Raw genomic sequence first — 14835 nt, 5'->3', positions numbered from 1 at the left:
AAAAGTGGTAAATGTCCTTGTTTCTATTCCTGGGGTAATTTGAGAAATTGTAAAGATTTAGAATATTAATAAATTCAACTGAGGCCAGGAGCTTTAAAAATTCAATAATTAAGTATAAAAAATAATGAAAAATAACTTAAGTATGTATCCAAAGTCCCTCAATAAGGGCCAAACAGTAGAGTAGAAAGTAGTTTGCAGGTAATACCAGCAATAAAAAAGTAATGATAAGGCACAGAATTATAATTAAGTCCAGATCTCACACTTCGTTTGCAATTTTGACAGCCTCCTTTTCAAAATAAGATTAAAAAAAAAAATAACTTAAGCCCTAATAGCATTGGGTTCATAGTGGACCCACAGTGGATAAATTGCCCATTGGTTTATTGTCCATCCAGCATCTGTCACACATCTATTCAACAGTATGAACTATCTAAAGTGCTGGGGACACAAACACAAGTGAGAAAAAACCTTTTATTAGAAGGACTAATGGATAGGATTTTTTAAAAAATCATATTTTTAATCAAAATAAACATTATGAAAAGTAAAACAGACATGCAAGTGAAAATCATTTTAAAAATGTAAGCAGTACATATGTAGGTCTAGTGGATTATCACTAAACAACCAAAGGTCATACATATACACCCTCCAAACCTAGGGAAATAGCTACCTTCACTCAGTCATTAGTATCCAATATAGAAGGAAGTGTCAGAGGACATAAAAGCATGATAAAACAGAATTCTAAAACAGATACCTAAAAAACAAACAAAAAGCCTATCAATTTAAAAAAGAATCCATTTAAAGCTTTATTAAAAAAGGAAAAAGAGGATCTTTTACAACATTACAATAGATCTAGATCTACCTTCGCCTTTCCTTCTAGAGCTCCAGTTCCTGCATAAATTTTACTGATTGAATCACCATTCACAGACCACATAGATCGAAAAACTTCTTGAAAGCGAGTCACCAACTGGGGCTTTTCAGCTAAGCCGAGATCTTCCAACTGTTTGGCTAGCATCTAAAATAACAAAGGAAATCTTATATGTATGTTAATACATTAATTATTATGTGACATTTTAAGAACTGCCAGAATGAAACCAAAAATATACAGTTATAGGACTATGGGGGATTGGATTCTGAAAACACAACAGTTTACTAAGCTGTGTTATTTCCCACCATTTCAGTTTCTAAAGTAAGTGCCACATCAGTGAAATCTACAAGCAACTCAGCACCCCCTTATCGTAATAAGAATTTCTTTCTGGCTAAATGATATTATTTTATTAAAATGTCCCTATAAATCAAACAAGTTTACCTTGTTCACCTAAAAGAACTAATTATGCAACAGCATGCATTGGAGCAAAGAAATATTTACCTAGTTTATTTAAATATATATAACTAAATTTCTTTAGTTTGGGGATTTGGTTCTGTAAGTTTGGCTAATTAAGGTCAGAAGACTATGAGAAAAGTAGAGCTGCTCTTGAACTGTTACTAAAATTTAAAAAACAAGTCATCTCTCTGAATAAAGTCACATCAGCTTTTATAGAATAAAATTCATACTGATAATGCATAGAAGGGAGAACCAGTGTAAACACAGCATGCAAAGACTGCAAGGATTCCTAGGCCAGCACAGTTCCTTCATCACAGATCACGGTAGAAGTGTTGAGAAAAGTTACTGGTCTTTACTCTGAATGAATTTTAGCCTTGAAGTCTGGCAGAGTCAGTCTGGCAATGTATAATCCTTATCCAGTCTATTTCTCTTATTTGGAATATAGTCGTAACTTGTGCCTTGCATTTTTCTTAACTCCCCACCACTTGTGTTTTCTTTTATTTTGTCTATCAGTGGAGATACTTATAGAGGGATCAAAAACTAAAATAATATAAAAGAAAACCTAAACTGAGTCTATCTGATTGCCAAGGGACTTACACGAAAGCTATTCTTTGCTAGCATGGAGAATTAAAAAAAAAAAATTCCAGAGTCTCCTTTATAATTATACCTTTTTTTTTAAGGAACTGGGCAAAATAGTCTTCACCACTAGTAGTCCAGTTTTGCCTACTTTAGCAGTAACTTTTGTAACCAGTTAACCACTTGCTATACCACGGAATATTCTCACACCTAAAAATGAACAGTGGGTACTTAGTCAAGTCAGATTCTGAAAACACCTGTTTAACTTTTAATGAAGATGTTTAAGTATTTCACTAAGTTTACTCTCAGAATCTAACTACATGTATTCAGCCACTTAAGAACAGAACTCAAAACAACCCTGGGCCATGTGACAAACTCCATCCCAATGACCAAATGCCTGCTTTCACTTTTCTTGTCTCTGTCAGATTTTCCAAATAAATTAAAATGATAAAATTCAATGACAGACTTCAAAAAAGGCAGGGTAGTAACAGTTTTTTTAATTGTTAATATTTAATTTTTATTTTGAATACTTTTTTGCTCAGGGTCAATGACTGTATATTGCGAGTAAATGAAGTAGATGTTCATGATAGTAACATTTATTTAGTTGCATGAAAAATATATTTCTGTAGCAGAGAATTCTACACAGCATATTTTCATTTTTGAGATAGAAAGAAGAAATTAACCAATATTCTGGCCAAATCTAAGATGATTTACTAGAGAAAACAAGAACATGTTACTTTCTATTCCTGTTTTTTACAGTATTTGAGAACTATGTTAAGTTCCTATGGAACTAAATGAAGACCCAGGATAGCCCTAGGACCCTAACTATTGCATAATAGGTAAGACTTAGGAATCTCAGCATTGCTTCACAGTTTGTCAAATAGTTGAGACTATGCCTAAATTAGACTGAATCTGATAGATTTAGTAATAAAGAAAAACACTTTGAAAGACTTTGTTGGAGAAGTTGGCTCTCATTTACTTTCATTCTGACAATGACATTTTTCATCTGATCCTGTTTTTTGTAGCAACTGATTTGAAAATGCCATGTAAACTGCTCTGCATAAGACTCTGTCAAGTATATAATACTATTGAGCTGTACGTGTGAAAACAAATCCTCCCCAATTCTGAAAAGACTTTTAAAAGAGAATGAAGGCCAAATATATACATATATATACATATTTTTTCTTTATCCAAAAGACAGGCAAAAGAAGCAATTACTGGAATAGTATAAATAGCACTTTTTTTTTAAGAGAAAGTTAAACGATAGAGGGAAATAGAAGCTATTTAAAGGAAGTAATTAGAACAGATAAAGGAAACATTTAAATGAAAAGGGATGTTGGCAAAAAAAAAAACTAGAAGAATGCCTTTAGCATAACTTCATTTTATGAAAATTAATGAGAAACATAAAATGTTAAAAAAGCAGTGAAAAAGTCATTTGATACAAGTTGCATACACATATTTTAATTTTTTTTTTTACCTCTAAGCCAAGGAACGCCTGTACACTATTTGTTCTATCAAGACAATCCAAGCAGTTTGTTCGAACTGTACCACTCTGGCATCTGTAAAAATGTGGTGAAGTTAAACAGCTAGTTTGAAACAAAAATAGGAAAGCTAAAACAAACTGAGAAAAATTAAGCAGATTAAAATGTAGAATCCACTTTCCACACCCCCAACCTTTTTGGTATAATTCTCAAACATACAAAAAAAGTGAAACAATTTTACATTGAACATCCGTTAACCAACCATCCAGATTCTGTAACTGTTAACACTTTGCCATATATTCTTTACTACACATCTCTCTTTTCAGCCACATCCACTTATTTTTAATTAGGCCAGCAGTTAGGAGCTGAACACACATTCAGATTTATAACCCTACAGTTCTATGCTAAAGCAGACGATAATAGTGTTTTTTTATTTTTATTTGCATTTAATAAGCCTTACTAAGGTCACAAAATATTAAGACATTAATTTTAAGAGAGAAATAGAATAGAGCATTAAGTCTGGAGCCAGATGAATCCTAGCTCTAATGCCTCCCAGTTATGGGACTTGGGGCGGATGATGGCTTTATGCCTCCATGTCCTCAGATGCGAATGGTGACAGTAATAGAACCTATCCCTACAGTTGTTATTAATACTTGTAAAGACTAAGTACACTGCCCAACCCCTAGTATGTGCCCAGTAATGTAATCTATTATCACCACTTGCTGAATTCTAAAGAAAGAAAAAAAGCTTAAAATCAAATATAATAAAGGAAGATATTTTACTTAATTAAATAAAATTACAGCAAAGTGCCAATTTAAAGAAAAGCGAAACAAAGCAGTCAGACCTTTGAACTTCACTTCCATTGAAATAAAAAAATCCATAATCTAGGAACTTTTGGACTTGAGGTTTAAGGACACTATGTAATTTTTCTGCCTTTCCTCCTTTAACCATTTGATGATAGTCAAAATTCACCATCTGGATATCAGCAGCATGCTCAGAAGCTTTCAAATGACTCTGAAAATAAAAGGCAAATAATCATTTAAATGTTAACCAAATCTGATCTTATCAATACAGTGTTATAAATGGAAACTTACAGTTTAAATTAAAATCTCAGCATGGTCCTTGAAATCTTACTAATCTCACAAAGCTTTCATTACCACTGGCAGTAAAATGGAAAATTACTTGCTGATATCTTATGGCATCTTTTCCCTAAAACCTCATTCACAATCCCAGAGAGATTAGGTATGACATAATTAATATAAGGGAATTTAAATAACATTCTCATCTGGTTTAGAAAATGAAAAGCGATTTTCAACTACCAGCATTTCATTTACTATGCGAACATAATGACTGTTTATATCTATTACAGAATCTCAAAATAAAGAAAATTATTTTTAAGACAAAGCCTATCAAAGACTGAAAAATTCATTTTTTGTAACTTCATTCAACACATACAGATATTTTAAAAGTTTAGCATAAAAAGGTCATTCGCTAAAGTATAAATTGTTTACTAATAATATTAAAACAAAATAGCCAAATAATAAATTATTATAATAATAAATAATTCTGGACTTCATTAACTTGAACTTTAGAAAATGTTTTCTAACCATGTTGTTTAATTTAAGCTTATAACCTTATGTAACACCATAATTTATATCAATTCTTTTTTTTTAATTTGGGGGGAGGAGGTAATTCAGTTTGTTTGTTTGTTTGCTTGTTTGTTTGTTTGTTTGTTTTAATGGAGGAACTGGGGATTGAACCCAGGACCTCATGGATGATAGGCACGCACTCTACCACTGAGCTATACCCTCCCCCTATTAATTCATTATTGAATCAATAAACATCTGTAAAAAATATTTTTTCTTTAGAAGTCATACATTTCTTTAGGTTCTTATTTACTTGAAATTCCCAAATCCAAATTTTCTTTCTCAATACAAGGTATAGTCTTGCATGTACACAAATGCATTATTCACCACTTCATAGGTTTAAAACAATGACTTTGGTTTCCAGGAAATAGACAAGACAATGAACAGATAAAGGAGGAGACTGCCTGGTATCTTTCTACCAGTGACAAATGAATATTTTTGGGGGGAAGGTATTCTTCTGCTTCTCTACAACATAAATAAGGAGATTAGAAAACAGAGTCAGTTGCCTTGAAAGCTTTCCATAATCCCAATTTCAGCAACATTACTCTAAGCTGTTGCTTAACTGCCTCAAAGAGTTAATGGTTCCAAGAAGTACCCAACCTTTCACTTGGAAGTAATTTATTTCCTGGAAGAATTTGATTATTATATTATATTATTTTAAAAGTACCATTTTAGGCATCCATGGGCCAGAACAGAAGAAAAAAAAATGATTATATTTACCTGGAAAGCCTTACTTAGCATATGTTCACCTTCCTTAGAGCCAAGCAAATTTACTATTATTTGTTTACCATATAAATTCTTAAGTGTTCTAAAATGCCTATTAAAGAAAGGAAATAAGCATACATCAATGATAAGCCAAAAATTTTTTTCAATTAATAGGAAACCATTATTAAACAGGACCTACATGGCAGTATTTTAAACTCACAGAACTGACACAACTGGATACAAATTCATTTCACACAGTCTCAAAACTCTAAATTTATGAAAACTCAGTTAATGCAGTTTCCTCTCTGACTTATCAATGCTAAAATTCCCACCTATGCTGGAGCTGTTAGAGTCATCCAGCTCCCTCTCCACTCAGGCTGATGCTAGACAGGCATGGAAAACACAGGTCACCCAGCTTGCTGGGAAGGCAGCTGGGGCAGAGGGCGCAGGGCTGCACTTCACACGTGAGGACATCACATACTCCGTCAATCTTCAGAGGCCTCCTTAGAGCTCCAGCCTTAAGGAAAATAGGCCCCAAATATGAGCCCCTTTTCCCTCCAGCTTCTAACCATGCAAGAGGGTGAAGAGCAATGCCATGCAAAGGAAATATAACATAAGCCACAGATACAATTTTTAATTTTCTAGATGGTACATTTAAGAAAGCAAAAATAAACAAATGAATTAATTTACATATATTTTATGTAACCCAATACAGCTAAGCTATCATTTCTACAGGTAATTAACATGTAAAAGAAATATTAATAAGGTATTCTGCTTTTCTTTTTTTGCACTAAGTCTGAAATCCAGTGTGTACTTCACACCTACAGCACATCTCAACTTGGACTAGTCAATTTGAAATGCTCAAGAGCTCCACGTGGCTAGTGGCTACCGAATCCAGGAGCACACCCATCAGAGGTAGTTTTAAGGCCAAGACATCAAGACCCACACACCTAGTGCCATCATTCCTAGAATGTATAATGGTTAAGTGTCACTGTCTTCCAGTGAAATTAGGAGTCAGGAAGAAATATTACTTAGAGCCAAAAGCTGAAATGAATCAATAAATGTAATTACAAGAGTCTTACCACTTAACTATGTCAAAACTTAACGGCGCTATGTAAAAATAATCAGTCTCACCTGTCAAAAGCAGGTGCATTGGCTTCAAATCCCCTTGACATACGGACACGGTGAGATCCCACCTAGGACAAGAAAATTATATTTAATCATACCAAAAGGCAGCATGTGGACAAAAGAAATACCATTGTTTACAACAGGTAATAATTCATTTGCTAAAAATTGTAGTAAGTTGAAGGACTGTCATTCATAGTATTCTTTTAAAAAAACAAGTTCTAGAGGTTTCTTCTTTTTATTTTGTAAAACACAACCTCATGAAAAAGAACAAGTTAGTTCATTATCAAACACTTGTAAAGTAAACTAACAGGAATTTTTATTTATGAAATATATTTAAGACTGCTCTCATATACACTACTTTGTTTTAAGCTCAAACAACATAAGCCAACAGATATTGCCACTTGGGCAATAAAAAAAAAACAAATACAGCCAAGGGAAGTGTCCTCCTAGGGACACTAATTCCAAAAAAGATTCGAATGACAATTTAGGCCATCTGACTAAAATTCCTCCTCTTCTAGGCTGCCTACAAGTGCAATGTTTACATATTTTTTTCCTCTGTTATGCTGAATACTCTACTTACCATTCCCTTATCCAAAGATGCAACACATTAAAAATATTGTTCCTGGAAAAAGACTTTCCAAGTCAATCTCTCAGTCACACAACTATAGTAACAGCACATCTTGCAAAATAAGAAAATGAGGGTTAAGAAAATTAAACCAGATGGAAAATAACCACCTATTGTGTTTTGTTACAGTTTTTCTTTTCTCATGTAGAAAAGTAGCAGAGAGATGAGACCGAATTGAGAAAGATGTAACAGACGCCAAGAAGAAATACAAAGGTGAGATCAGATTATTTCCCTGAATTTCCCTTTTAAACATCTCCCTCTGAGACTTTGGGATCAAAGTTTCCCAGAAGTCATTCCCGCTAATCTGTAAACAAAGTGACTTTAAAGGGGGCATGGGAGAAGGGTTGCCAAATCAGTCAAGCAGTTGGACAAATAAAGCTAGAAAAAATAAGCTTTCATGTGCTCATGTAATTCAAAAGTTGAATTTACAGTATTATCATTCATTCCGCATTCTCCCTCCTGTTCTGATAAGTGAGACAATTGAATGGCTGTCCTGAGAAATTAGTGGATTCTCTCTTTAGTGTTTTTCTTCTTAATAAGAAATTGATCAGCCAAATGTCACATGTATATTCAATTTCATTTTCTAGTGCTTAATAGTCTGCATAAAATTTTAAAACTTGAAAGGTGTGCTCCAGGACTTGAAGCATTTTTAGACTCCAGAAAACTCAGCGGAAGGCAATACTTCTTTGAAGTAATCTCAGGTAATTGCCTATAACTCTATAAAAGTTTGAGATTCAGCATTCTGTTTACTCATTCATCTTCCACAGTACTCTTAACTGTCAAGATGGTAAAAAATATAAGTTCTCATATTTTTCAGGTATAATGGCTGTGGTTGATCCCTACCACCCTGCTCCCCAACACATACACACAACTAGCTACGTATTGTAACTCTCACAGCAATATACTGGTTAGATTAGACTAGGCTTTGTTACTCAATGTTAAAAAAAAAATTTTATAATAAAAGAGTTATATCAATGGCACTAAAAGTAGCACTCTGGAAACTTTTAAGGCTTTAAAAAACCATAAATTTACCCATTATTTTTAACAAGTCGCATCAAACATATTTTTAGAAAACCATTTAAATGGGTGGTATGGAACATCATTTTCTGACAATGTTATGGCTTCATGTTCACATATTTCTGAAACTTCAATTCAGCCAAAAATTCAGTATGCAACACTATGCCAGGAGCAAAATCTCATGATGTTTACATCTTTTAAGATTAATATAGACTATAATATAATATCAGAGTGATACTACAAACTATAAATGCTAAATAACTTCAGAGAAAGGAAATCGTAAGTAAAATGGGTGAGTTGCCAGCATGTAAAATATCATTCTTAACTGTGCAGCATCTTATGACAACTCTTCTGATGCCTCAGACTAATTGATACTGACATTTGCCTTTTCTGTAAAAGGCCTGACTCCCTGAACAGATTGTGAGTTCTTTCTGGAAGCATAACTAGAACATCGCTTTGAATTTCTCATAGGACACAAGACTACAGACACCTAATGTATATGGAATAATACCTATTGGAAGAATTCAAGGATTTAATAAAGAGAGGAGTGACTGGAGTCCATTCCACGAGATCTGAGTCGGCTGCTGGAAAACAACAAACCTTAATCTGGGGAGCAGAGGAGCCCTGTCAGAGAACAGCCAGGTGTGAACAGGCACAGGGTGATGGAGCCACAAGAAGAAGAAATGCGGGCCTAGTAGATCTGATGAGCATTAACAGATTAAAAGTGGAAAGGACTGCCTGAAAGCCAGGAGACCAGTTAGAACACTGTGACAATCTTCCAGGTGAGAAGAAATTATGAAGACCTTAACTGAGATGACAGGAGAGGGAATGAAAAGAGAGAGAGAGTCCCTGGACCCAGGAGAATGATGGGGCTGGGCGTCAGCGCCGCTTTGCTGACTCAGGAGCCGCGGCCGGCGGGAGCAGACGGGGCTGGATGTGCTGCAAGGTCAGCAGAGGAGGACCCCGCCCAACAGGAGTGCTCAAATTTGAGCGGCAGGGAATCTGTTAAAAATGCAGATTCCTGGCCCCATTCTAAGAGATTCTATTTCAGCTGATATGAGGCTGAGGCTGTGAATCTGCATTTTAAAATCACTCCCAAAGATTCCTTTAAAATATTTTAATTTAAGAACCTGAGAGGAATTAATCATGGAGAAAGAGAGGCAGAACAAGGGGCAATTGCCTAAGGATTGTCGGTCCGTGACTTCGAGGTGGGACATCTCACTAGGCAACATTAACTTCAAGGATCCTCTAAAATAAATTCCAGTCCTGAGAACACACAGGACGACTAACCACCATTTACAACCAGGCTAAGTCAAAAGTCCTTGTTTATCTTCTATGAGGAAATGAATTTGGGGCCTTGGTATTCTGATTTTTTTTAATCAATATCCATTATTTTCATTCCTCTATTACCTACTCTTTTAGAATGGTGGGGGAAATGATAAAAGATACTCATGATCCCTGTTAAAGACAGGCTGGCTTTAAAAACTACTGAGCTAAATAATAGGGAACCACTGACCTAATCCTCAACCCAACCCAAGAAAAGAGGCCAGCTCGGTGACAATCTGGCAGGATTGCTCGACTGTCTTGATGTCTCAAAAATTACTGTATCTATCAAAAAAAGCACAATTAAAAAATCTGTAGTTTTCAGCCCATAATCACATGACATTATCCAGCCAGACTATCTGTGTGGACGAACACAGAAGGAAGGAGAAGGAAGTTCTGCACAAGGAGGATCCCTCAGTATAACTACTCAGGATCTAACCTTACTGAATAATTACACATTGTGATTCTGAACTTAACAAAATAACACAGAAACTAGTAAAACATAGGGCCTATAAATAGGTTATAACAATCTCTTACACTAGCCTATTTCTAAAGCAAAACCATAAACTTGATTCAAAGCTGGGTTTTAGAAATTTCTTAAAGCAAATATTCCAAACACCCTTCTCTGCTTACAAAAGCTTAGGAGAAGTCGGGTAGGGTTGGTATTCTTTCCCAAGGGAGATCTGGGGAGAAATATATCTACTTAAGTTATGTCTATATGCCAAAGATAAAATCCACATGGGTCAAAATGGTCTTGACAAGAACTCAAGAATTTTAGCAAAGCAGTACAAGTGTTAATCCGTGTTAATTCTTAGCCTGTCTTGAGTAAACTGCTTTACTGAAAAGAGTCAAGTGGTCTGCAATTTTTCTCTGCAACAACCATCCTAGAATGTCAGAGAGATCCACCTGTGAACTAAATGGAGGCAGGATTTTTCTCCGTCCATTTTCTCAATACTATAGACTGAGGCACAAAATTTACTAGACAGTATATACCAGAAGCCTAAAATGAATATAATTTATACTTTAAAGACTAATGATACTTGAATAAAAATAAAATGCAAAATCACACTACTATGGGCAATCCAATATTATGATCCTACATGAAAAAAAAACTTACATTTTAAAGATCAGACATTTAATCAACAAAGGAAATTTTTTAAAAAATCAGAAAGCAAGACAGAGAATATATTCAAGATGACAAGTCACTACAAATTACAAAGTAAAATTTCAGTAGCAGATATACTCTTTTTTTAGCAGATATATTCTTAACAGCAATAACACTATCTAACCCTTATATAGCACTGTGTGTGCCAATTACTATTCTAAGCGCTTTCCATTTCATCTTTCTAAGAGCCCGAAGAAGTAGGTACTACTAATGTTATTCTCATGTTACAGATAAGAAAGCTGAGACACAAAGGGGTTAAATCACTTGTCAAAGATCACACAGCTAGTAGTGGTAAAGGATTCAAATTGAGAAGTCTGTTTTCAGAAGCTTTGTTTTGACTACTACATTTTTCTGCCTACAGAGACTAAATTGTTATGTACCAAGATACTGAGATAGTAAATACAGAAATAGAAACACTTTGAAAATCAATGTGCAACGAAAACATCAAAATTGTAATATTAAATACAAGAGCTGAATTTCTATGGATATTTGAAAGAACATTAAAGGAAAAAACAGATCTAAAACAATTTTAGGAACTCTGTACATAGGTCCTCATATATGAATCTAGCTAATATTATTAGATTGATAGAACTGGGGGAGGGTATAGCTCAGTGGTAGAGCAGGTGCTTAGCATGCATGAGGTCCTGGGTTCAATCCCCAGTACCTCCACTGAAAAATATATATATATAAATAGATAAATAAACTTAATTACCTCCTCCCCCCTCAAAAAAGCAAAAAAAAAAAAATTGATAGCACTCTTAAATGAACTAATAAATTATCCTGAAAGTTTAGAAAATATGGAAAGTTCACCAAGAGGGAAAAAAACTGAATGTCAAAACACATACCTGCAACCCTGGTTGCTCCCAGAACAACGGGACAGATCCCCGGATTTGTATGAAGGAAGAAACAGAGTCATCTAAATACACAACCTACAGAGAAAAATAATGTATAAAATACTCCCACAGGCAACGCTGTTACCTCTACATTGGAAGACAAATTTACTAACATCTATTGCACACTAATTATATCTTATGGCCAATCTCTCATTTACAAATTGTCCTAACAACATATCCAAAATAGGACACTATATAAGTTGGATAAGTTGAATTTTTTTTTCAACTAGTGATAGTTCTTCTATATACACTCACCAAGAAAATAGTGAAAATATAAGCATAAGAAACACAATTTTTGAAGAAGAATTCCTTTTGAATCTCAATACTTTTATACATGTACCTTTACAGTTCATTTAACTTTTTTCTTCAGTTTTTTATATTTTTCGAAAACTTATTTGAAGATCTTAGTTGCACTAGGTGCACGGCCTAAATTTACAATTACATAGTTTCACAGCTGAAAATATTATATAACTTTTAATTTTAGATGGTACATATATCTATTTTTAAGAGTTGGGTTTGGCTTAATTTCACACACACACACACAGAAAACCCCACTTTTCTTAAGTTGTCTAGCTCTATAATTGAGGATTTTAAATTCAATACTAAAACATATGGCACTGACAATCCCATGCTGATCAGTAAAAAATTTTGTTACTTACTTGAAGAGCCACACCCAAGTAAGTTTGTTTTAGGGAAGCCTTTCTTAAGGCTTAGTAAGGAGCCAAGAACAACCATAAAATGAGATTACTTATGTCAAAATGAGTTCTAACTCAATCAAAAATCTGTTACTCTATTATTTTCGGTGCCTCTCATCTAATACATGAATTAAGTAATATAAACATTATATACCTGTTCTGTTTCTACAAAATTAGCGACGTGACCATCATCATTTGTTCCCCGGACATTAAATCTGGTCCCAGCACGTTCACAGCTTAGTCTGGAAATGAGGCAAGCCTTTGCCTGTTTATGAGCAGCATAAATTGTTCTGATTTCTACTCCCCCACACATGAGGCGTAATAACCAGTCATCACAATTCACACCATAGTGCTTGAGATGTAAGTGTAAAGACTGATTCCTAACAGAAAAAGAAATAACTGCATTAGCGTAATGAGCACTGGGTAACATAGCGTTAAGTTTCAAACGGTGCTCCTCCAACATTAACATTAAAAGGCACCAAAAATAAATCAATTCATTTACATTTACTATGCTAGGGATTGGAAGATAAGCAATAAAATGAGGTCCTTGGACATGTGATCTATGGTCCATATAAAAGCAACATACATTTTATGTTTTTAGAATCTGTAACCCGTTTCTATTATATGTTCATTTATAATGCATTTATAACTCCTTTCAAAAAGGGTTTCATACACACATCCCTATCTCACTTTAGAAGGCTCTACTTTTAAGGCTTAACCTTTATAAGGCTCGATTTTAATTAATTTAAATTTAAATATCCAGATGGGCTAGTGGCTACCATATTAACGCATGCCTAGAGTTTTCCATTGCTGCAAATACTTTTACCTTCTACATAACAGATGGGGTCTGGTTTCCAAACTTTTTCAGGGCAAAGGGTTTTGTTCAGACAAGCATGCGGAAGCCTGATGAGTGGGAAACAGATAAAAGCAGAGTGGCTATGGCTAAAGCAGGAATGGGGGCTATGGCCTGCAGCACTGGCCATCTTCTCACCCTCGTGACTGCCTCAGGGTCTGTGCTGGAACCTGAGTCCTCCAAAGCACAGATGTGAAGCTCCTAACCAACCTAACACCAAGGAAAATACACTGTCGTACAGAAAAACTTTCTGTCCGGTACTTTCAGATAACAAGGTGCTTCACAAAAGTAAAGTTTCTCTAATACTGAAGCGTGGGTCTCTAAGTTTTAAAACTCTACCAATTTAAGTGGAAATCTTTCATAAGAGCTTTGCACTATCTTGCTGTCTTAAAGGTATAAAAACAATGCAATAGCATTTTCTTGAAGCCTTAGGGTCATTAATATCAAGCATATACAGAAACACTGCTGGAGCAGTCATCCCCAATGCCACCTCCCGTCCTACCCCCGCTCCCCACCCTCCCTCGCCACTGGCTGCAGGAGCGAGAAAGCAGGCGGGGTAGCCGTGTGCAGTTCTGGTAACCAGCTATAACCCCGTCCCCTCTCATCCACTCAAGAAAGCACAGTGGAATGCAAAGGAGCAGTAGGATTACTACTGGGATAATATTAAATCCGATGAGCATGATTAATTTAGAAATAGGACTTATGCTTCCATACTTGACTATTCTCTACATTGACTTAAGGCAAAGCCCAACTGACTGCGACCCAGTTTGTCCAGACACCACAGCTGAGGCTCTTGTCCTAGCAGAGTTAGTATAAGAGACTTATTGTCCTCCTTTAAAAAGAAGTGAGAGATCCTGTGTATTTGTTCAGGTAGAGTTTCTCCCTCTGCTGTCACTCTTCATTTTGCTTTGCTGACAATACATTACTGTTTTAATTCTATTTAAATTGATATACCACTCAAGACTGGCCTCAAATCTCCGATGGAGTAAAACTACCTGGGTTTCTGCGATAGGTATTTGCTACTCTCTGGCTACAGAACTTATCTGGCTGTATCCTGGGAACTATTTCTATTAAGGTGCTAGGGTATGCATAATGAATTCTATAAGCTTTCATTTTTCTATGCAAAGTAAAGCTCCAGAATCTAAAATCCGATCCTTAGCAAAACTGTAGAAACTGGGGGAGTTTCAGCCTATCTGTTCAGCCTGTCTCCTGCTGCGTAAACCTCCTCAATTTGCCGTCTAAATGTTCCCCACCTCCGCCCATCACTAAATGAAAAGATAAGTGAATTATTCCCTCTGGTTAAACTCAGTGACGTGCTTGACTGCTGACCGTTTAGCCAGTGCATCTGCACCTGCTTGAACTTCTAATTATGGCAGGAAAACTCTTCTCTCTCAAGCTAAGAAATCTGGG

The 14835-nt window shown here is 35.2% G+C and overlaps 1 protein-coding gene and 1 non-coding gene across 8 annotated transcripts in view; both read right to left on the bottom strand.

Annotated features, from left to right (window-relative positions):
* The window catches only part of SYNJ1 (synaptojanin 1), an 81446-nt gene that overhangs the window by 42714 nt on the left and 23897 nt on the right, over nt 1-14835 (bottom strand). For all 7 annotated transcript variants that reach the window (XM_032475203.1, XM_032475387.1, XM_032475432.1 and 4 more), the window contains exons 5-11: nt 12727-12952; nt 11830-11913; nt 6861-6922; nt 5742-5838; nt 4220-4389; nt 3372-3453; nt 857-1009 (exon numbers count right to left, since the gene is read on the bottom strand). In XM_032475203.1, the coding sequence (XP_032331094.1) occupies nt 857-1009; nt 3372-3453; nt 4220-4389; nt 5742-5838; nt 6861-6922; nt 11830-11913; nt 12727-12952 (874 nt within the window). The remainder of the gene's footprint in view (nt 1-856; nt 1010-3371; nt 3454-4219; nt 4390-5741; nt 5839-6860; nt 6923-11829; nt 11914-12726; nt 12953-14835) is intronic.
* Nucleotides 5115-5186, bottom strand: TRNAD-AUC. The gene has a single exon. It is a non-coding gene; the product is annotated as a tRNA-Asp (tRNA).

Source organism: Camelus ferus, chromosome 1 (assembly GCF_009834535.1).
Source record: "Camelus ferus isolate YT-003-E chromosome 1, BCGSAC_Cfer_1.0, whole genome shotgun sequence".
NCBI lineage: Eukaryota > Metazoa > Chordata > Mammalia > Artiodactyla > Camelidae > Camelus > Camelus ferus.
This window is presented reverse-complemented; position numbering and strand designations above follow the sequence as displayed.